The following is a 24,979-nucleotide window of genomic DNA, read 5'->3' as shown; positions in this document are numbered from 1 at the left end:
TACTCTACTTTCTTCATCGGTGGGCTGGCCTTCCCGGATGCAGAGGGAAAATGAATGGCCTCCAGCAATCCTTTCTTCAGAAGTTCTTCCCCACCATCTTGCAGCTATTGAAATAGCCTCCTCACCAGTATCCCTGCTTTTTATTTTCCTCTTCAAGCCATATCACACAGAGATGCCAAGCTGTGCTTCCTAAGTCATCACTTCCCATAACACCTTCAAAGAATCCTTCACTTCCAGAGTAAGTCTAAACTCCTTGTCTGGCATTGTAAGAACTCCATGGTTTTGCCAGAATCTCCTTAGGAAGTTGTCTCTTATGCTCTCCTGATAGGAGCCTGCTGCCCCAGCACAATGTGGCATCACTCTCCCTAAATCTGGGGTCAAAAAGTCAAAATCCTCTCTCCCTGAAACTTGCTGTGCCCTGCTCCTCACCCTCCCCGCCATGACCATTGCCCCCAGCCCCCCGACAGAGCACATACCTCATCCATGGTGGTCCTTCTCTCCCACAGGAGGCAAGGGTAGGGATTGTTGGTCTGAATCCCAGCTCCATCACTAAACTATCTGTGTGACCCTGGCCAAGCTGCTAGGCCTCCCCAAGTCTCAGCTTCTTCCCTGGCTCAAAGAAAGGACAACACCTATGTCCCACTGGACTTGGATGAGCTTAATGAAATTGACTCTTCCACAAGGCTTGCCCCTTAATTGGTGCTCAATAAGTCTCTCCTTCCTCTTTATCTCATACTACCTTTATTCTAAGTTACCATTTGATGCATATAATATCATCTGTCCTTGAACACACAAGTCTCAGTCCCTGTTATCTCCCAATGGCATCTAATAAGGTTCTGGTACCGAGCAGATTCTCACCTTCAAGTTGCTTGTCACTGGAGTAATGTCATACCTCAGTCACATTCTCTCTATTTCACTCTTTCTATGGTGGAAAACTTCTCTCGGTGAGCCAAAGTGGTTTCCATTAATGATCCAAACAAACTAGAGGCAGCACTCCCAGAGAACATGAGAAATCTAAGTTTTGAATCTGCTTCCAAAATTCCAACTCTACTTAAGTCTCAGGAATGTGCTCACTTTAATAAAGGAAAGATATTTATAATGAAAGAAACCTTCAAGAAATGACATGTGCATATATATATCAGATTATATATAGAGAGAGTAAAAATCATAGATTTACTCCAAACTGTCAGCAAAGATGCAGTGCTCTTAAACTTTTTTTTTCCCCAAAGTGAAATTCTTCCTTGGAAGATTGGTGTCTTACTTGGAATATTAACACATGAAGCAGCTGAATGTGTGACTGTTCTGGATGGAGTGGAAGGAGGAGCTTGAAGGTCTTTTCACCACAGCACACACAGGGTCTGAGTGTCCAGATGTGTGTGTGCACATACACAGCCCCCCAAACACACACGGTAACTCCTGAGGCACCTGCAAGGAACCTAACTCAGAAACTACAGCTTAGAACAATCAGCAGATCATTTAGGAGGATAGGTAAATATATCCCACATTGGTGGGAAAAAAAAAATCTACTAAACAAACATGTATACTTACGTATACGATGTCAAAGGAATTTAGATCTTGTTCTACAAGATGCCAATGTCAGAGTATTTACAAGTTGTACTCAAATTTATGTTACAGAAAGAGAGAAATATAAACACGAGGAGGAGGTTCTGCCGCACAGAGGCAAGTGCTATCTGGGCATCACTGGGCTGTGCTTTCTGGTTCACTTACTGCTAACACTAGCTCCATGAGAAGCCAAGCATTTACTGGTGACCTACAACCCTCAAACTCAGGATTTCTCTACAAGAGGCCCTTGGAGACTGTGGAACCTTAGAAATCATTTGGTTAAATATTTAGTGACAATAGAAATAGTTACAATGTACCACTTGGTGAAACAGTTTAAAGTAAGATACCACTTTTATAAATACTTATGTATAAACAGATATGTGTTTTTAAACTGGAAACAGACACATCAGTATGTCAGGAATAGTCATTAGACTAATTCCTTTTTTTTGGTCTTTGTCTGAATTTTCAAAATTTTCAAAATTTTCTACAACTAACAAATATTCTTTGTGATAAAAAATTAATGATTATTTTTTAAAAACCAAGGCCAATAGCTTCTTAAGGAGAACAAAGCAATGGGTTTACCGCTAAATCTCTCACAGGTGGTGTCCCCATGATGCCTGGGGCACAGTACGCAGTAGATGCTCAAGAAACCATGGCTGAATGGACAGGTGTGAGGGCCTCAGCCCACTCCAGCCCATTTTGGATATAATCTCTGTGACCATGCCCTCTTTCTCCTCTCTTTTCTCTGGCACTTTTAGAAAACAGAAACATTTCCAAAAGTAGGCTGTAAGATCCTGCTACTCTTACCAGCTTCAGCAGTATTTTTTTTTTTAAATTCCAACCTCATTGAGTCCAAGAACACAGAGCTGTCAACCTTAGACCCTTTCTCATGTGTGTGACAGCAAATGGGGACCAGGGAGAAGGGGTTCAGAGGTGAGGATATCTGAAGTCTAGAATTTGGACAGAAGGGAGGAGGTGGAGACAATAACAACATGTGAACCACAAGGGCTGTTGGGACACCTTGATTTCAATCCAGATTCTAGTACGGAGAAGTTGTAAGGCCTCTCTGGGCATCGGTTTTCTCATCCATAAAAGAGAGTGACTTTACTTGTCTCAGAGACATCCTTAGGAATGTGTAGGATGGCTGATTTAAGTGAAGGCATTTGTCAAAGTAACTGTCCTATTCAAATGCAAGGTTTCCTTGGAGGTAAAGAATTTACCTGAGGCAGCAGCATCTTGGATTAAGAGCCAACACACACGCACGCAGGCAGTCGCAGGCAGTCACAGGCAGTCACAAACGCACTCACATACCTCTCTGTCCCAGGGGCATGGGAACAGTAGTTAGTTCTGCAACCTTTCCTTTCATCATGCAGAATGCACCCTGTTATGCTTCAAGACCTGGTCCTCCACCTCGGTGAAGCCTTGCGTGGTTGTGAAAACCATGATCTCCTCTTTCTGGCTTGGGTTGGGCAGCCCTGGTCTGTCTGCACAGAGACATACCCTACCTCACCACACAGACTCATTCTTTCTCTCTCTCCCTCCTTCCCTCTTTCTCTGAATCCCCATCTCTCCACAGGCCTCAGACCATCTCTCCTCAAGTGAACAGTGATGATAACCCCACTACCTTGACAGAGGCCCTATCATAAAAGCCTTGTAATGTCCCGCAGTGATCTCCATACCGCAGGTCCTCACTGAAGACATCTTCGTTAGCTGATTAAAAGAAATGGCACTGCTGCCCAGCCTGCTCTAGGGCAGGATGGTCTTCAGAAGTAAGGAGACAGGGTTTATTGGAGTCTGATCACTTTGATAATTGATTCTGCCAGCGCTAAGTCTGTACCCTCAACCATGGACCTCCTTTCACTGAAATCTATTAAAATTGACTGAGGCTATCACAGTTTGAAATCTTTTACTGGCAAGCATATTGACTTAAAAGTGGCTGTCCGATCCACAGACAATCTCACAGTGTTTAACTTCTCAATCTACTCTTGTGGGACATGCAACAAATCCAGTCAAAGTCCCTCTGACATTCAGCTGCCTCAGATGGTGTGTTCTAGTAGAAAAGAGACCTATACTCCATCCTCAGCTCATTTACATTTAATCCGACATAGTCATCTCTTTCTTTAAGTAAAATTTACAAACGACCTAATTTTTATTTTATTTTGTTTTGCTTTCACGTTTGCTGTGCTTCAGAAGTGACTGTCAAAAGAAACTGAGCTTGAAACTACAATTATCCCCCTGCATCGTCAACACTCCCTCCCAGCAGTTCTCACCCCATGCTCACACAGCTTATTAAAACTCATCTGAAAAATGTCTCTAGTGGCTTTTTAAGGATTTTTCCATCCCGCATTTCCCCCAGGGCAGTGAAGGGGGTCAGTGGAAGGAGATTCTCTAGCTCACCCTCTGTTTCCTTCTTAGCAACTCACACAGGCAAAGCCCTCCAGGAGCTGGCTTCCCAGGCCTGGCAGGAAATGCCACAGGGTGGGGGATGGGGACAATTAGGTAGAGACTCCTATTTTAAAAGAGGAAAAATCATGGATGAAATTATTTAAGTCAGGTTTTGCAGGACCCAGCTGGAAGGGATGATTTCACAATGGGGATCATACCCGGCAGCTAAAAATGCCAGAGAATTTTATTTCCTATAACTGCAAAAACAAAAGCAAAAACAAACCTACTACTCAGTGGCTCTCCCATCCCCAGCCTTCCATGGATGAATGGGAAACCAGAAGAGGCAATTCCTGAATCACTCCTCCCCCTAAGCCCTGACCTTGACCATAACTTTCAGAGCTTAACTGAGTGCCTAGCTCAAAGAAGCAGGCTCACAGTATTACCCTCCTCTCCCTACCAAACAACATCTGATCTCAGATTTCCCTCTTTACTTTCTACATACCCTCCCTTTCTTCCTCTCCTTCCCTGCTGTTTTTCAGCCATTGACATTTCCTTGGAAGAAGCAGGACACAGACTGAGGTGGGAGTTCTAGTGTTGGAAAACTAGCAATGAAAATGAGATCTGGGGATACCGTCTAGGCTTCATCAGCACCTCTCTGCGTTTATGCTCTTCCAAATGCTACCGAGGCTTCAAGATCCAGGTTAGGTGCCACCTCTTCCAGGAAGCCTTCCCCTCTGCCTTCTGCAGAGCTTCAAATGAATCACTTACAGGGCTCCATTAGAAGAGTCATCATGCTGTAGAATATCGCTCTTTGCCTGTCTCTCTCCCCACTAAACAGCAGTCTACACATGTTCAGAGTTGGTATGTTTTAAGCTTTGTAGCCCCAGAATTGAGCAGTGTCTAGCATAGAACAGATGCCCAATACATACTTGTATATTCATTGAATTAATTGCAGGCCATACCTTTCTTTTAACCAAGAAAAAATTATTGTGTTTATATGTGTATGAAAATATTAAATGCTGCTAATTCAACATCATCCATTTAAAAATCATCTGGCAGTTTAAAATACAGAATTTTTAGTTTTTATCCCTATCAACAGATGGTACAACGTCTATAATTCTTTATGGGTATGTCAGTCTAGATGAGCATGATGTCTTTATAAAATAAGAATTATGCCCATGGCTTTTTAGGTATAAGAAGGAAGACCTGAGAATGAGGCTATTCCATCTTGGCTGGAGTCAGAAGTTCCTTACTCCCTTTCATACTGTATGTTTGTCTTTTAATTAAATATAGTTTTGTAGGTTTCTCTAGCTGTTTCAGATGATTCTAGCATCCCAAAGAGCATACAATATTGTGGGAACTCAAGTCAAACACATTGCTGTGAATTTGATTGAAACTGCAGTGACTGGCTTCATTTGGGGGGCTTCCTGACTTTTCTTGCAAGCACTGGAAAGCTAGAGCCATTTCATTTGCTTTTTTCCCTTCTAGATCCCATGGGGATTGATCAGAATACAGAAGCCAATAGAGGGTGGGCTTGGCACAGAAAAGGCCAAATCTTTAACTGTAACTTGGTCATTCAATGGGCTGTGGTAACCAGACTTAACTCAACCTGACGTCATGACTGGCGCCAATGGGTTTACACAATCATCGCCATTGGTCACCATACCAGACATGGTACCTCACACACTTCTAAGCCCTGTCAGGCAATCTGTGTAGTTAATGGTCTGAAGTCTGTGTAATCTACCAGGAACTTCTTAAAGGAATCCTTCCTTAGCGGCTATTTCTTCCTACATTTGAAACAATAAAGGCTCACCTGAAAATAATTAAACTGGGCTTAACATTATTTCTGCTCTGTGTCACAATTAAACAAGGATAAGAGAAATCTTAATAGGATTGCAAGCAAGTCTTGTGTTTCTTAATCACGTATTAGTCTTTGTTGAAACCAGATTTATGGTGGCTCAGAAAAACTGTCCTTTCTTTTCAGGAAAAATGAAACTAAAGCAGGACTGAACTATGGCTACTGAACTCAGCTCCCAATCCTGTCCCAATCCTCTTCACTCTTCAAAACCTGACTGAGTTCTTCCTCCACCTCCAAATTCTAAAGAGCATCCCCTCCTCTGAGTCCTCCTTGTTGAAACGTCTCCCCCTAGAATGTAGTTACTCAATGCTGTTTGCCATGGAAGTTAGTACAACCTCCATCCCTTACTGAGTAAACTCCTCCACTTGAGAATCACCTTCCTTTTTGCTAATAACTCCACACCCAGCACCTACTTGAGTCAGGTGAGTAACAGCTACTCTTTAACACACTGACCTACTGTTTGTCATAGGAAAAGTCACATTTTCTAACAGTTAAGTTGGGGGTTTATGATTCCTCATAAGATTCCTTTCATTAGTAAGCTAAGGTCATTGAGTGAGGTAAAAATGTGGTTTACTTTAGAAAAATCATATGAACACACATTTGTCATGTAAAGCAAGGCATGCCATGTTCTGCTGTAATGGTGGCTTGGGAATTGCTCCCATAACTGTGGCTACCTGACATCGGCCTAAGAATTAGGAAACCTCTGAACTACAGAGGAAAGTCTCTTCTCTCCCCAACCTCATCCCCTAGCCACCCAGCCACCAATCTCCATGTCAGCTTGGTCACTGTTCTGCCATGAAGGAAATGCATGGTGTCACTGGATGTCATTTTGTGCTCCAAGACATCACATAACAAGGACCCTCAGCCTTGATATTCTACAATATACAGCAAATACTGCTCACGCTGAAGACATCATTCCCACTCCCCCACTCAGTCACCAAGAGTGTGGGGAAGCTGATCCTCCACTTTGGCTCCCCAAAGTCCACTGTGACAGGGGATTCACAGGGTCCCTACAACTAGACTGGACCTTTCCTGGGATGTTGCTCTTGGCAATGTGTTCCAAGGAAGAAAGCCAGTGTGGATCCCTGCCTAGGAAACCACCTCAGACAGTGAAAGAGATGGCTCACCTGCCAGAGGTAGGGGAAGAGGGGAGTCTCCCCACAGAGGGGACACTATGCTGAGTCAGACTCAAAAGAGTAGCAACATGATATCAGAGTAAGTCCCCACTGGATGGAGAGTCCCAGAGATGAGAATGGTAAGTTCGACTCAGCCAATACAAAGTGTTTATAGGCAAAAGACACTGACTTCTCTGAAATCTGGTTTTCTCATTGGTGCAAAAAGAAGAGTAGAAGAGAATTAAAAAAAAAAAAAATCTTCCAGCCCTCCAACTCTGATAGTGACCAGCTACTGGGTGTTGAGGCCTTTGATGGGCACTATGGACAATAAAGAGATATGGGACACATTTCTCATTAATCCAGAATTATGCTCAAGTGGAGTAAAGAGGAAAATTGACCTCGTTATTGATCCTCTTTTATCTCATTGGGCTCTGTGTGTGTATACATGCACAAACATGCAGGGACCCCCAAGTCCAAACATTACATAACACACATCCAAAAAGAGGATAGCTAATAAGACCTTCACTAGTTCAGAAAAGGAATTTCCAGATTTTCAAAAGATATTTTGAATTCTCCTGAGAGATCAGAGGGTTCAGAAAAGTTCCATTAGATCAGTGTTTCTCAGTGTGGAATAGGTAGTGATGGTGAGGTGAAGCTTGGGATCAAAGAATTGAGAAACAAACAACAAATGACTAAAAAACTAAAGATTCAACGATGAAATCAAAAAAGAAATTAAAAAATACCTTGAGACAAATGACAATGAAAACACAACCACACAAAATTTATGGGATGCAGCAAAAGCAGTCCTAAGAGGGAAGTTCATAGAGATACAGGCCTTCCTCAAAAGAGAACAATCTCAAATAAACAACTTAACCTACCATGTAAAAGAATTAGAAAAAGAAGAACAAACAAAACCTAAAGTCAGCAGAAGGAAAGAAAGAATAAAGATCAGGGAGGAAATAAATAAAATAGAGATTAAAACAACAACTGGAAAAAATCAATCAAACCAAGAATTGACAAACCTCTGGCCAGACTCACCAAGAAGAAAACAGAGAGGACACAAAGAATTGGGAAACAGTAGATTAAATAAAAGTTATATGCCATATATATATATATCCCCCAATTGCAGGTCTCCTTAGGGATTTTGCTAAGCAAAAGCATGTTGAGATACTCTAAGAGAGGCCAAGATCGCAGTATCTCAAACTATGGGCCACAGAATCTTTTATTCTTGACAGTTTCTCAAGTGAGGAGGGTTCTAAGAAATACCCTTTGGGAAACAGTGTACCAAAGAGACTGTAAATTCCCTGAGGTCAGGGACTGCTGTATCTCTGGCACCTGGCACAACAATGGACACATGGAAAGGATTCAATAAAATATAATAAAAATTTGCCAAATGACCAAATGAGAAATTGTTGAATTCTAAATGGAAAGACTGGCATTCCCAATGACACGGTGGGAACAGTATGCCAAAGAGCAAGGAGCCATCTCTCCACGATGGCACACTTCCCTGTCTGGGCTCCAGAAGAGGACAGGTAAGAGTTTCAGGTGAGGTTGCCTTTGTCTTCTTAAGAAGCCAAGGGCCACAAATCCATAAGGCATCCTAAAAGACCTTCACTTATTTTTTTTTCCCCCAGGAAGAGGTAATAAACGAAGAGCTTAATGAAGAATGTTGGCATTTCTTTTCTCTACTAACAATAAGTAACAAATCAGTTAATGACACTCATAGGTCAGACTCCATAACGCACTTACAGATTATCTTCGTTTCTTTACTGCCATCTTCTGGTCCCCAGACTCCTCCTTGGTAATTTAAAAATGCTATCTTCTATTTGTGTTTCATGATGACATTTAAAGCACCTGTTCGCATCCTTTGCCTTATACGGCACTACACAATTTAGATGTGGTCTGGGTGGCCTTTAGTCTTTTTTCATTTGATCTGAAGGCAGCAAAGAACTTAAGTGATTTGCCTAGTGACAAAAAGTCAGGAGCAGAACTAACCACGCCTATTGTTTTCTCCAAGGAGCAAACACCGGGGTTAGTCATTTGGCTTTGTCTAGCTACATCTGCCAAGACTTCTATTGCCCTCTCATCCCTTCACAACCACAACCTTGGATGGAAAATCCCTTGCCCTAAAAAAAGAGAATGCTGTTCAAATATACCCTGATCTTCTCAAGGGTAAAATCCATTCTACTTTACAAAATCTTTTGAGAAAAGAATGAAGAGGATCTATGATTGATCTTTTTCTTTAATTTGAGAATCAAAATACCATAGTGTCCTACAGCACTGCCAAGATGGCGGTCCACCAGCTTCTCCCGAAACATACCTTGGTCTGGAAGCAGCAATAGAGTTGGGTTAGGTACGGGTGTTTCCGTGCCAGAGCCAAAATCCTCTTCTCTGTCATAGTGCAGTCCACATCATCATCCTGAAGGATGACATCCTTCTTTAGGACCTTCACAGCATATACTTCATCTTTGCCTTTGAGCTCCGCCAACATGACCTGTAATCAACCAAAACCACGCTTGTAAGTCTCTATACATTAAGAGAATCAAAAAAAGAAACCCAACTCAATACCAAATGCTTTAAAAACTAACTCTTTTTTTCCTTTAATTTTTTCCGTTAATTTAAAATAGTATAACACTATTAAAGAAACAGTTAAGAAAAATTACTCATTCTAATACAGCTAACTACACTTCTTTTTAATCTCTAACAGTTTCTAGGCAAAGAAAAGTTCAGTGCACATCTGTTCAATAATTATGCATATGTTTATAGAACTTGTACTTGCAGTTATAGTACAGCATATATAGCACAGCTTTTTTATTAACTGAACATTATTTTATAAGCATTTCTCTACACGGTCTCCACCATTACCATGGTTGCTGATTCTCAGTTCTAGTAAATCAATAACAATTTATTTAACCATTTACCTCATATTACACACCTGAATTTCATCTCATTATTAAGTATTATATAAATAAATTTCATGAAGTGTTTTTGTACATATAATTTTTTTCTTTACTTTAGATTATATCCTTAAGATGGAAAGTCTTAGAAGTGGATTACAGAGTTAACTATTTTGCACATTTCCTGACTTTCAAAAAGAATGTACAACATAACCTGCCACCAGCAATGGAGAAATGCTTTAGTTTCATGGCGATTTACCAACGTTGGGTTCTTTCACTTAAAAAGCTTTTTTGCTCATGTAATGGGTTTTACCTCAATGCTGTTTTACCTTGTAATGAAACTTTAAAAATCTTTGTTTTCTAATTATAGTTCTTCTTTGAGTGAATTACTTGTCAGTTTCCTCTGTCTAGTTATCCACTGTTTCATACTATTTTCTTACGCACTGTATGAGCTTGGCATACAAAGATACTACCACTTTTCTTTCTGCAAAGGTTTTCCAAGCCTGTTTTATGCTTTTCTGATAGTTTTTTTCCCTATTGAACAGGATCCTTTATCTTTATGTAATTGAATCTGCCTTCGTTTACCTTTATGGCTTCCTCTATAGCTTTAAAGCTGGGAATGTGATTCCTTTTCTAGAGAGCAAATTAACAGTTCTATTTTCTTAAAGTTTTCTGATCATTTGATATTTTTGCACTCATTTCCCTACAAATGTGACAAGACTTTTTCCCATTAAACAACTCCTAAGCACAGTATTCCAGTCATCAGAGTTGAAGAGCAGTAACTCAGAGGCTTAATGAAGGCGTTCAGGATGTTAACCTGAAGACCTAAGTGCTCCAGAGTCATCAAAGTTCCCATCCTGCTTGTACCATATGGAAACCTCCAAACTCTGAGCCTGCTTCTTTCCCCTTGCATCTTGCTCAAAATTAAACTAAGTCCTGCTTACATCCCAGAGTTATGCCTCGCCAGAGGATGGGGGTCTGCTTCTTATTTAACCAGTCTGCAAAGAATGTGACTGCTTCGGCTTTTGCCATTTAAGTAAACCCTGGTTCCTTTCCTGCCACAGTGATCTCAGGATGAGATGGGGCAGGTGAGATGGCCTGGGAACAGGCTCTCATACCCTGGGGGCTTCACAGAGCCACTCCTTTCAGAGACTAGTGGAGCGGGTCTGCAGCTCAGCCTTCAAGAGTCCAGGACCTGTCAGGGCAAGTGACCCCTGGGAGCTTCCAGAGGAGGCACCTGGGCCCCAGAGCACAGCCACTCTGCTCTGGGAGGTCCTAGAAAGACAACTCCCACTGACCCCTTGGCATGGCTTTGAGAAGAGCCAGGAAGTAATCAGGGATCTGAGATGAAATGTTAACCACCTTCCTAGGCTCTCTGCCCTTCCATCTTCTTTCTAAACTGAACCAGGATTATTTTTCCATTCACCCCACCTTCAGAATGGTTGCTGATCACCCTGCTTGAGAGTACACACCCTGCACCCATATGCCACTCTCACTCCACTATGTCGGTCTCGGAGGGAACAGGATAGGGAGAAAGCCACCGAGGGCAGCAGACCCTGATCCAAGACATGTGGTGATTATTCTCACTCTCTTGGCACATGCAGAGGACAAACAAGATGTTTAGTCAGTGCCAGAGAAGTCAGTTAAATAACATTTAATTTCCAAAGTAGTATGTGCTAAAATCTGCTTTGAGTCCCAAGTTCACTGAGGGCAGAGATTCGAGAGTTCATTTCCAACGTCTTCATCATGAATTAAAGCTAGAATTTCAGGGGAGGGTAACAGATCAGTGGTAGAGCATGTGCTTAGCACACATGAAGTCCTGGATTCAATCCCTAGTACCTCTATTAAAAAAACAAAACAGAATTTCAGGTGGATCTCTGAAGGGAAGAAAGCTATCGCTACTATTACTGATAATGGGATCCCAAGCACATGGAAAGCAAATGCATCTGTTCAAAGTGCTTTCTCATCTGCTCTCTCACTTGACTCCTGTCCCCATTTGACGAACGAGAAAAACTGAATCCCGAAGAGGTTGACCGACTACACTAACGGCCCACAGCTCATTAGCAGCAGAACCCTCGCTCCCATCTGCTTGGCCTCAGGCCATTTACCTTCAGACAAGGAAGGAAAGTAGAACTAGACCAGGCTGAAAGGCTCATCGCTTAGTCTTAGATCAAACCAGCAGTCCCATCCCCGATCACACAGACCTTGCCAAAGCTGCCTTTGCCCAAGACCTTGATGAAGTTGAACTCATCCAGGCCCAAGCGCTTCGCTTGGCCCTGCCGGACTTCACCGTTCTCGCCCGGGCTTGCCAGCTGGCCGTCGGTGGATGATGTGGCCCTGTGCTCCTCCCCTCGGTTGTCAAACGACAAGGCCTTCCGGATGTTGTTTTCAAGTTCTTTTATTTCTAGGGCCAAGGGGAACAAGACATGCATTAGTGCAGACCTCATGAGCCCTTCCCACTAGGATTCAATACTCAGAATTTCCCCACCACGAGCTCTCAACCCTCTTCCTGGTTCTTCATAGCAACAGACCCAGTGTGATGTCCCTTTATGGTCCTTCATTTGCTCTGCATACTTTCACTGGCACCTAACGTACAGCAAGGCTTGGGTGCAAAGAAGCAGAGGACACGGTCCCTACCAACCGCTTCCTTTAGATCTTCCTTTTATGCTGGGGCCAGGCCACCTCTCTGAAAGCCCATTCCATTATCCTATATGTTGTGCAGGAATCCTGGTCTTCTCTGGAAACTTGCAAGGTCCCAAAGGCAATACGGACCCTTCAAGTTTCCTTTGAAAATTAGAACAAGGACTAATGGAGAACCGTCGTCCCAGTCATTATCAGTGACGTAATTACCTCAATAGCTGGAACTAAGAAGCCTTTACTTCCTACGGACTTTATTTGTCCTTGGTGCTGAGTTCATTCTAAATACCCATCTTACACAAGGTTATTTAACCAAATGAGCAACGGGCTTATCATTAACCAAAGAATTGCTTCCCAAGAGTGACATGTTGCAAACTTCTCTCGGATGGGGAAGGGATTCCTCAGCGCAATTTCACAACTCTGACACAGTCCTGCACCCAGCCAGAGTATGTGACCTGAATTACCAGGGGTTGATAACACTGGGTGATCCTTTGACCTTAACTATTTGAGGAAGCTTCATTGTGAGCTATACATTCACCCAGACATACACTCCTCTGTAGGGAAATGGGCATCTCAAGCATAATCCATTTTTTTTTTAATTTTGGGGGGAGGTAATTAGGATTATTATTTTTTTAATGGAGGTACTGCAGATTGAACTCAGTACCTCATGCAGGCTAAGCACGCGCTCTACCGCTGAGCTATACCCTCCCCCAAGTGTAATCCACTTTTAAAAGACGCTCATGAATAACTGGGTTCACAGAAGGGCAACACAAACTATTAAGCCTTGAAATCAGAACCAGGCATAAGTGACCAGGTGCTGCTTAACATTAAAAGAACTTTGGCTTTTTTTCAGGAGGACAGAGGCCCATGAGAGCTCACCCCAGGAATCTGGAGATCTTTCTTAGATCAGGAGCTCAGCTCCTCTGAGATGTGTCAGGGCAGGGGAAGAGGAGGGGTGAGGATAGCTTCTGAGTCCACAGATATGCCCGCACCAATTCCACTGTTCTCGATCACTTCTTCTTAACTAAGCATAACTTCTAGTCTCAGCAGAGCTGAAAGTCTCAGTTCCTAAGGCAAGTTATTACACAGATTTTGAAAGACAGAACTTGGGTGCTTGAGGATGCCAAAGCTTAAAGAAAATGTCTTCCCATGTGTTCTTATAACAGAAGAAAGAGAAACTGTGTCTGATTTCTGTTCTGTTCAATAATGCCATGTCTTGCTAAGAGGATTTTCAAATCCATCTGTGCTCATAACACTGCTGGGAAAGACTGGTACCTGGACTGACTATGGACAAAGAGAGGCCCTGGAGGCACGATGTCCTGCTTGGGCTGGACAGCATGCAGGGCAGGAGCCAGGCCTAGAAACTGGTCACCTCACTCTTACCTGGGGTCTCTTTACCATGTAACTCTGTCTCCTTGAAGCTCAAAGGATGTCTCAGCATTAAAAAAAGAAACATGAAAACAGGCACACTGGCCCGGGATAATACCTTTTCATTTGGAGGCTGCAAGCATACTGTCAGATGACTTAAGAATGGGTCAAATCTCTTTTGAAATGAAGCAGAGTACAAAGACACAGAAAATAAATCAGAGCCACATGAAGAGGGACTCAGACCAATTATTTTGCAGCCTCAGGACTGGCACATACCCCTTCAGCCGTTTTAGCTACTGCTGGGTAAGAAGAGCTGGGTCACAGTCATGACCTCCAGGGAGGGTTCAGATCCTGAGAGGGGTCCCTCAGCTGGGGGCATATGGTCTCACCCTCACCGCTGACTTAGCTCCTGACCTTTGGACAAACCTTTTCATCTCTCTGACCTTCCACTCCCTGCTCTATAATCTGGGTAAGGCAGCATGAACAGAGAGTTGCTATGAGCAGAAAAAGAGGATAAAGAAGACCAAAGTGGCTACAGAAAATCGAGGCTCTCCTGCTATGATTCAATGATGATTAATCCTGTTCTGCAGATGCAAACATCCCTTCCCAGTGAGGTCTGGTTCTGGTCACCAGAGGGGAAAGTCTTAAGTTTGTAAGTCCCTCCTTAGCCTCGGCATTCTGGGATGCCTGCAGAATTCAGAAACCTTTGATTACTTTAACACATTCTCATAGGGAAGGAGATATGCTAAGCTCAGCTTCAGAGGGGAGTCAGGCCTAGGGCTGGCTTCCTCCCCACTCCTTCCGGCAGTTTCTTCACCAGCCTCATCTTCCTATCCCCTCCCATACACCCACGCCAGGATGGGAGACGTCTTCCCCACCCATCCCGACTCCTGCCCTGATCTCAGGCTTTGGGTACAATGATTAGACTCAGGAAGGAAGGAAGTCAGAGTCAACTGACAGGCCTGGGTGCAGACACTGAGCAGAGCGGTGAGAGAAGGCTCTACCCTTCCTCTCCTACACGTGGAGCCAGGGAAAGAGGCAAGAGGAAAGAACCAACCACAACATCCCACGTTCTCTGGCTCTCACCCTGCCTGGGAGGGGTTTAAGGCAGGCACAGCCATGTCGTGCCTCACCCTCCAGAGAGTCTTGGAGAGTGAAAGCACAGCTCATGAGTCAGCGGGGAAAGGCTATCTGAAGGCCTTCCAGGGCTGCTGGCTGTTTCAGCTCACAAGGCTGTTCCTGGGTGGAGAGGCCTCAGGCTCCTTGGTGTTCCCAAGGACAGAGCTCAGAGGTAAAGAAGCCAGTCTGAGGGTCTCACCCTGATCACAAGGGGAGGTAGGTGCTGACTTGGATCGGTCTTCCTCAGATGGTGAGCTTCCAGAAGCAGGCTGCGGGGACTCAGCACCGGCAATGAGCTAGAGAGGGCGAGAAGGAGGGGGGAGAGGCATCAGAAGGCAGCGTGGTGAGTTTCCCTGAGGTCAAAAGCATCAGGATACAACACCAGGGGCCAGAGGGGCCGCTGGCGCAAGGTGGCGCTTGCTGAAATGATATTCTGAAGGCAGAGACTCAAGGTTTCATTTGCCAACAAAAAGGAAGGAAACAAGAGACATCAGTATGTTCAACTTTATTCTACCCAAACACAACTGACCTTTCTAAGCAAAGCTCAACTGTACCCCTTCCATGAAACCTCCCTTACCTACCCAAGCAATGCAAGTTACTTCATCCACAGCAATTTGGCACTTGCTGTCTCTAACACTGACTTGGTATTTATTCATCATCTTGTTCAGCTTTATTTAGTTTGGGGCTCTCTACTCAGGTAGACTGTAGGTTCTTTGAAAGAAGGCCCCTATCTAGTATTTGCATTGCCCCTGGTGACTTGCACAAAGTGATAAACCCAAAAGACCTCAATAAATATTTTCAGATATATTGTTATTTGTCAGCAAATCTTAATAAGACACCCCCAGTGAAGTCTATTTCCTGGCATAGATGCTGGCATATCCACTTTAAGTTCCGTTAAAGTTAGAGGTTGGGACTCAGAGACCACAAGCACTTCTGCTCCCTTTTCCTCCTGATCTGTTAGATCTGCTAGCTCTGCACACGTTTTTTTCTGGATGCTGGACTCCTTGCGAGGGGCAATGTGAAGGGAACCAAAGTTCCAGCAAACCTGACCTCCTGCAAAGGAGCCCTCCTCGCTTCTGACCAAGGGCACTTGTCTCTCATCCTCTTGTACTAACCTGAGCTCCCCTACTTGGTTCACTTGGCTTTTTCCCACTTTGGCAACAGATGCATCACAGTAATAAAAATAATAGGACTGAAGTCCCTTGGCCCTTTACTCTGCTCCTTCCTGAATTTTTCCATGCTCTCCCAAATCTAAGATAGACAGATGATGTCTGGCTACTGGATTATGGTCCATGTAAATATGGGGGAGAGGGCAGGTACTGAGTTTTCTTTGAAGTGTTTCAATTAATAAAGATTCTGTCTCAGCTTACTTCTAGCAAGGAACAAAACCACATCTCCTGAACAGGGCTGTCTGAAGAACTCACAAACGTGCATGTTCAACATTGTCATCAAACGGTATTTGTCTACCCTACCTCCTTGGTGGGGCCCCAGACTACTGGGAGCTGACATTCTGCTTCAAGTCCAATTCTTTGGATCAATAACTGAAACCCATTTCCACCAGAGGGATTCACAGAGCTGAGAAGAGTCACAGTTAACCAGGAGAAGAGAGTCTTTTTTTCGCCAACCCTCACAAACAGCTTAATGGAAAGGCAAAGAGGAAGTTTAAGAAGATGGAAACAACACAAACCTTCCTGTTCAAGGGAAAAGGCTCCTCTGAGGGGCAGCAGAGAAAAGGCGTGGGCCGCTTCTAAAATGAGAAGGGCAACACAGAGGCCTTTAGGAGGTATTTCAGGGCAAATTTTAGGGAGAACGTTTAGAAGTCCAGATTGCAGAGGCACCCAGAGTCAGACTTGCTTTTCTAGTAAAAAAATGTCTGACACTGGGCCACGGTGCCAGTGCCCACCCCACCAGAATTTCCTGCCCAGTTAGCAGGGTTCTGCTTTTCTCAGAAGTCACTCTTTCAGGAACCTCTTACATTTTCTAGGCTAGGCGCCAAGGCTAAGAAAGGCCTTCAAACAAAATGCTACGGATGCCTTTAGCTCTATTTACATCTGCGGGCCCTGACTTACCAAAATAGCATTTTAGCAAATGGATCTCTTCCTACTGACATTCAGAGTGTCACTTGGATAGAGACAGGGCTTTGGTCTCCAAAGACAGGCCCAGATGTCTCATGTCGTGGGGCATTAACAATACTCCTCGGGCAGCGAGTGCCAGCACTATCACAAATCTCCTTGGCTTGCTCCCTAGGAAAGAATGTGGTTCCAGCTCTCCATCCATTTATCCTGATTACAGTGATACCAGAGGCAAAGGTCAAACCCTGACATTGCTTTTATGCCAGTCCCAGAGGCAGATCAGTCTATGGCCCTATCTAGAGAGGAGCTTTTCCCAAAGGGAATTTCGAAGTCCTCATCTCGAAGTTAATGTTCCCCTAAGAAACACAACACTGAGGTCTGCTTGGCTTTTCTCCACTTCTGGAACCAAAGAAGACTTTAATGTTACCTACCTGACCTTCTCTTTTGCTTTCTTTTTTCTTTAAGCACATGCTGCTTTGAGTATAGTGTCTCAAACCCAGCAGTCTTATCACTTCACTCCAAGGGACTCTCAGGAAGTCAGCACAGAGATGTAGTCTCACAAAATGCTCCAGAAACACCACCAAATAGCCAGTTACCTTTTTCCTCCTCTGGCCACTGTTGGTGATTTTGTCTGGAGTGACACCTAGGTCAGCCAGCACTTTGGCAATTCCCCTGGCATCCACGCCACAGATGGGAGCCACATTGGTCTCGCAGCGCCGGTGAACGTTCATCTTGCAGACTGTAAGGAGACATGGAGAAGAGACTTCCAAATGGTCATGGCCTAAAACGGTACCTTATTTTGTTCTACTCGTAAAAGGAAAGCATGTTCGTTTGCTAGAATTTGGAAAATGCAGAAAAGCCCAAAAGAGAAAAATTTAAAAATCACCCATCACCCCATCACATGGAACTAAAATCATCCATCAAACCACCATACAGAGATACCCACTGTTTATAGATAAATAAAAATTACATTGAGATTTCCTTTCAGGGAGCAGAACACTGACCATTAGTTTATCTGAAGAAAGTTCATTTGATGGTGAACCCAAATGTGTCCCCTGTGCATAATGCACTCTATTACTCTGCTGAAATGTGGGGGTATTACCGAGAGAGGAACGCCCAGAGTAGAGCCTATCAGGATGCTCATCTGAAAATAAGGAGACTGAATGAGATGACCTTCCAAATCCAAAGTCCAGCTTCAAAGGAACAAAGGCCATACTTGAGTATCTCTGTTTTGTCCACATCACTTAGTTGTCCTTGGTGCAGGACATCAAAGTTGAAAATACAAACGGTTTTGGTTTCCAGTCCAACATGTCAGGAGCTTGGAAGTTGTTGCTCTGTCCTAATGAATAAAAAGCTGAACAAACTGACAGATCAACAACTCTTCTTAAAAATTATTGGAGTATTAATGTCACAGGGCAAACCACTGCACCCAGTGGGAGACACAGGTAGGTAACTACAATGAATCACAACTCAGTGGTGCAGAAACTCTCAAGCAGCCACTCCCACGGAAACCAGCACAGGGTAGGGAAGCCGGCACTGAAACTGGCAAATTGCTGGGGTCCCAGAGTGGACAAGTCTGAGAGTCAAAGACTTGGGGCTTACCCCATCATAGAGACCCCCACACTTTTGTTTTACCTCTAGCTGTCTGACCAGGTTCTCACAGTGAATACTGGAGAAAAATTCCCTTATGCTTCTGACAGGGGGAGAGGGAAAGTATTTTGAAATACACCAGAGTACTCTGTTCTTAACAAGGCCTGCTCTCAGGAGAAACTATTTTAACAGAGGCTGAACTATTGTAGCTTTATCAGATCATAACCGACCTAGGTGAAGGGAAATACCTAACTCTAGCCTACTCTAGCTATCCTGTTCCATTAGGGGGAGGGCAGGGAACCCTTAGAAACACGTATGAGGGTCATAGGTCAGAGGCACAAGCTCACCAAAAGACTGAAATCTAATCATGAGACTGTAGAATGCTTCCCTTCCCCCACACTCTAGCACCATATTTCTAAAGGCTGTTTGCCGTGGTTCCTTTTACCCCATATATCATGTCTGATTATCAAGAAAAAAATTACAAGGCATACTAAAAGGCAAAAACACAGCTGGAAGAGAGCAAGCAGCAGAACCAGACCCAGACCAGACATGGCAGGGATGTTGGAATGATACCAGGAGTTTAAAACAACTATGATTAATATGCTAAGGGCTCTAATCAACAAACTAAACAGTATGTAAGGACAGATAGGCAAGCAGAGAGAGAGAGAGAAATTCTAAGAAAGAATCAAAAGGATATGCTAGAGATCAAAATCACTGTCACAGAAATGTAAAGAGCCACTGATGGGCCAATCAGTAAAATGAACATAACTGAGGAAAGAATCTCTGAGCTTGAGAACATGTCAATAGAAACTTCCAAAACAGAAAAGCAAAGGGAAAAAAAGAAGAAGAAAAGGAACAGGATATCTAAGAACCATGAGACAATTTCAAAAGATATAACATATGTATTATGAGAATACCAGAAGGACAAGAAAGAGAAAAATGAACAAAAGAAATATTTGAAGCAAAAATGAACTACGAATGTCCTCAAATTAAAGCCAGACACCAAGCCACAGACACAAGAAGCTTAGAGAACACCAAGAAAGATAAACAAGAACAACAACAACAACAATAACACCCCAAAACAATAAAACTCATATACAAGCTGCAGAAAATAAAAGAAATAGTCTTGAAAGAAGCCGGAGGAACATAACACTTTACCTTTTCTATAGAAGAGCAAAGATAAGAATTATATCTGACTTCTCAGAAACCACATAAGAAGAGAGTGTAGTGAAATATTTAAAGTATTGAGAGGAAAAAAAAAACCCATTGAATTCTGTACCCTGTGACATTACCCTTCTAAAGTGAAGGAGAAATAAAAACTTTCTCAGACAAATCACTTTAAATGTCAGTGGTCTAAACCCACTGATTAGAGATTGTTAGAGTGGATCAAAAAATAAGACTTAACTATATATCATCTACAAGAAACACACTTTAAATGTAAGATGCTTATAGATTAAAGTTAAAAGTATGGAGAAAGATATACCATGCTTACACTAATCAAAAGAAAGCAGGAGTAGCTATAATCATTTTTGACAGAGCAGACTTTAGAATGAAGAAAGTTATCAAGGATATCAAAGGGCATAATGATAAAGGGCTCAATCCTCCAAGAAGATATTAAAATCCTTAATCTGTATGCACCTAACAACAAAGCATCGAAATACATAAGGCAAAAACACTGAACTCCAAGGAGAAATAGATGAACCTACTATTATAGTTGGAGACTTTAACACCCCTCTATCAGAAATGGACAGATCCAGAAGGCAGAAAAATCAGTAAGGATATACTTGAAGTCAACAGCCCCATCAATCAACTGGATATAACTGACTACTATATCTACTGACTACAACATCCAACAACAGCAGAACACACATTCTTCTCAAGCTCACATGGAACATTTACCAAGACAGATCACTCTGTGAACCATAAAACACACCTTAGCAATTTTAAAAGAACAGAAAGCATACAATGTCTACTCTCAGACCACAGTGGCAATGAATTAGAAATCAGTAACAAAAATAGTTGAAAAATCCCCAAATACATGAAAATTAAACAACATACTGATAAATAGCACAAATCAAAGAAGAAATCTCAAGAGAAATCTTTAAATCTTTTGAACTGATTGAAAATGAAAATACAACTTATAATAATTATCAGGATGCAGCAAAAGCATCCTTTGAAGACACAATCTGCCCAAACTCACACATGAAATAGACAATTTAAGAGGTCTATATCTATTAAAGAAATAAAATCAATAATTAACAACCTTCCAAAACACATAGTACCAGGTTCAGATGGGATCTGTAGTAAATTCTACCACACATTAAGAAATTATACCAATCCTCTACAATATCTTCTAGAAGATGAAAGCAAAGGAAATTTCCTAACTCATTTTATGAAGCCCACATTGCCCTAACATCAAAACTAACAAAGACATTACAAGAAAAGACAACTGCAGATAATTATCTCTCACAAATATAGACATAAAAATCCTCAACAAAATACTAGCAAGTTGAATCCAACAATGTATAAAAAGAAATATAAACCATGACAAAATGAGATTTATCTCAGGTATGCAAAGCTATATCAACATTTGAAAATCAATTAATGTACTCCATCATATCACCAGGCTAAAAAGATAAACCACAAATCCTATCAATTGTTGCAGAAAAAACATCTGACAAACATCCATTCATAATAAGAACCAAGAAATAGAGGGGAACTTCAACTTGATAAAGAACACCTACAAAAACCTACAACTAACATCATACTTAATGGTGAGAAAATAGAAGTGCTTTAGTTTCAGAAACAAGGCAAAGATACCCCCTTCACCACTCCTTTTCACTATTGTATTGGAAGTACTAGCTAATACAATAAGACAAGACAAGGAGATATGAGGTATAGTGATTGAAAAGAAGAAATAAAACTATATTTGCCGATGACATGATCATCTATGTAGAAAATCTGAAAAAAAAAAATGACAAAAAACCTCCTGGAACTAATACAAGTGATTGTAGCAGGGTTGCAGGACACAAGGCTACTAAAAGGCTAGTATACAAAGATAGATCGCTTTCCTATGTATCAACAACGATTAATGGAATTCAAAATTAAAAACATGATACCATTTGCATTAGCACCTAAAAAATGAAATACTTAGGTACAAATCTAAGGAAATATGTACAAGATCTATGAAGAAAACTATGAAAATCTGATGAAAGAAATGAACAAATACCCTAAATAAGTGGAGAGATATTCTGTTCATGGAAATATCTCTCATGAGGTATTCATGAGAAGTCTCAGTGTTGTCAGGATGTCAGTTCTTCCCAATGTGATCTATAGATTCAATTAAATCTCAATCAAAATCGCAGAAGATTATTTTGTGGATATAAACAGATTCTAAACTTTATATGAAGATGCAAAAGACCCAGAATAGCCAACACAATGTTAAAGAATAAAGTTGGCGGACTGAGAACCTGATTTCAAGACTTATTGTCAACCTACAATAATCAAGACAGTTGTATATTGGTGAAAGAATAGATAAAAACAGATTAACGGAACAGAACAGAGAAGAAATAACCTCCATAAATATACAACTAATTTTTGGCAAAGGAGCAAAAGCAATATAGTGTGCCAAAGATAGTCTTTTCATCAAATGGTACTAGAACAACTGGACATCCAATGCAAAAAAAAAAAAAAAAGTGAACATAGACATGTTTTCACAAAAAGCAGCTCTAAATGGATCACAAACCTAAATATAAAACTCAAAACTATGAAACTCCTAGAAGATAATATAGGAGGAAATCTAGGTAACCTTGGCGATGGCAATGATTTTTTAAATACAACATCCAAGGCATGATTAATGAAAGAAATAATAAGCTGGACTTCATTAAAATTAGAAATTTCTGCTTTGCAAGAGAATGAGAAGATAAGTCACAGACTGAGAGAAAAATACTTGCAAAACACATATCTGATAAAAGCTTATCCAAAATATGCAAAGAACTCTTAACTCTCAACAATAAGAAAATGGATAACCCAATTAAAAAAAATGGGCAAAAGACCCAAGCAGAACTCTTACTGAAGAAGGTACACAGATCACACAAGCATATGAGAAGTTGCTCCATATCAAATGTCATTAGGGAATCACAAATTAAAACAACAAGGAGATACTGCTACACACCGATTAGAATGGCCAAAATCTAAAACACTGACAACAGCAAATGTTGATGAGGATACAGAGCAACAGGAATTCCCATTCATTGCTGGTGGGAATGGAAAATGGTACATTCACTTTGGAAGACAGTTTGGAGGCTTCTCACAAAACTAAACAGACTCTTAGGCTACAAACCAGCAATCATACAGCTGGTATTTACCCAAATAAATTGAGAATGTATGTCCACAAAAAAATCTAGGTATCTACAGCAGTTTTAATCATAATTATGAAAACTTGGAAGCAACTAAGACATCTTCTAGTAAGTGAATGGCTAAATATATTGTGGTACACTCATACCAAATTATGGAATATTATTCAGTACTAAAAATATATTAGCTATTAAACCATGAAAAGACATGGAGGAAATGTAACTGCGTATTACTAAGTGAAAGAAGTCAATATGAAAAGACTGTATGTTGTGATTCCAACCATTTCTGGAAAAGCAAACTACGGAGACAGTAAAAGAATCAGTGGTTGCCAGGTTGCCAGGGTTGGGGAGAGGCAGGGATGAACAGCCAAAGCACAAAGAATTTTTAGGGCAGTGAAACTATTCTGTATGATACTATAATGGTGGATACAGCACATTGTACATTTGTCCAAACCCATAGAATGTTCAACACCAAGAGTGATCACTAATGTTAACTGAGACACAATGATGTGTCAATGTAGGTTCATGGATTGTAACAAATGTATCACTCTGGTGGGGCGATGTTGATAGTAGAGGAGGCTGTCCATGTAGGAGGGTAGGAGGGTATACTGGAAATCCCTGTACCTGCCCCTCAGTTTTGCTGTGAACCTAAAACTGCTCTAAAAGTCTAAAACACACACACACACACACACACACACAGAGTTTCTGGAATGAAACCAGGCAGGATGGTGGCCAGACCTCCTACTGCTCCTGCATGCCCTGGTCACTGACTTGGAGGGAGGGACAATACAAGCCCCACCCACATTCCTCCCCAACTGACGTCTGAAGACCTGAACTGAATACAGAGCTGAAGATGACCACAGAACCAAAGGTGTAGAGGGTCGGGGGAGCGTGTATGCTGGTGGGAATAGAACTTTCTCAGACAATATAAACAAACGAGGAAGCTCCACCACCACCTGGCCATGGTGCCGCTTCCACTGAGTTATTACTAACAATGTCTGAAAATCCTCAGGCCTATCACAGATTCCAGGCACTTTGCTCTGAATTCTCTGTCCCATTCCCCTTAGCAAAAGATACCCTTTGACACTCAGTTCACCTTCCCTGTACCTGCCCACCAACCCCATGAAAGTCCTCTTCTGTCTCTTTTTGAGGTGACAGAAAGGACAAGGATGAAGCAACCAAACTAAGAATTTCTTAGCAAGGGCAGCTTATCTGCGTGATTTAGCCACTGGCACCCTCTGGTGGTGTAATGCCAGACCTGTCCATCCTAATGAAACAATTAGCTCAGGTTGGCTGGTCAGCAAAATAGAAACAAACTTTGGGGACTTAATTATTCATTTTTTAAAAAAATTTTGTTATTTCCCTAGAAGAACTGTGTAGTTGTCTTAACATGTTAATAAAAAATGCCAATCATATGTCAGTTAAAATGGACCACATGAAAGAATGACTTTGAAAAGTCTAGAAACACGAGGGCAAAGCTGGCTGAGAGATGGGAACTTGACATGATTTAGGCAGCCACAGTGAGGCTCCTGGAAGCTGCAGATCAGTGACAGAAAACAGAAGGAAGCAAAAGAAACCTTAAGTTCATTTACAGTAATGTGGGTCAGACAAACCAAGTCACATCTCCCCTGTCCCCACTCCACTGCCCCATCCTGACCAGTGAGCACCCAGGCCCAGAGCCGTAAGCTGCCAGTACCCCCCCACCCCCAGCCCCAGGCTGCCCTGAAGGCTTCCTTTTCCAGGCTGCCTCTCATTGTTAATTTTCAGCAGTTCCACCTGGATAAACTGTGCTGGGAAGAAACAGAGCAGGCTTGCTGGGGCTCTTCTAAAAGGAGGATCATGACTGTGCCGCTACCCAGTTTTCATCATGAATTTGTTGAGCTCCCACAATGTGCTGGGTGCTGCATTGCGGTGGCAGCAGTGTCATCCTCAGGACAGACAGGGGCTTGGGCACACTGACCTTCATTTTGGTTTCCATGTTTCCACCCTTTTCACAGCTGAGATTAAAGCTAGGGTTGCA

General features: G+C 42.2%; 1 protein-coding gene across 2 annotated transcripts in view; it reads right to left on the bottom strand.

Moving 5' to 3' along the window:
- PRKCE (protein kinase C epsilon) overlaps window positions 1-24,979 on the bottom strand; it is a 470,104-nt gene that overhangs the window by 136,381 nt on the left and 308,744 nt on the right. For both annotated transcript variants that reach the window (XM_074378800.1, XM_010967731.3), the window contains exons 7-10: window positions 17,611-17,753; window positions 15,142-15,238; window positions 12,023-12,222; window positions 9,242-9,415 (exon numbers count right to left, since the gene is read on the bottom strand). In XM_074378800.1, coding sequence (XP_074234901.1) covers window positions 9,242-9,415; window positions 12,023-12,222; window positions 15,142-15,238; window positions 17,611-17,753 — 614 coding nt within the window. The remainder of the gene's footprint in view (window positions 1-9,241; window positions 9,416-12,022; window positions 12,223-15,141; window positions 15,239-17,610; window positions 17,754-24,979) is intronic.

The sequence above is a fragment of the Camelus bactrianus genome, chromosome 15 (genome assembly GCF_048773025.1).
Source record: "Camelus bactrianus isolate YW-2024 breed Bactrian camel chromosome 15, ASM4877302v1, whole genome shotgun sequence".
Taxonomy (NCBI): domain Eukaryota; kingdom Metazoa; phylum Chordata; class Mammalia; order Artiodactyla; family Camelidae; genus Camelus; species Camelus bactrianus.
The sequence above is the reverse complement of the archived record's forward strand: the minus strand, read 5'-3'. Positions and strand labels throughout refer to the sequence as shown.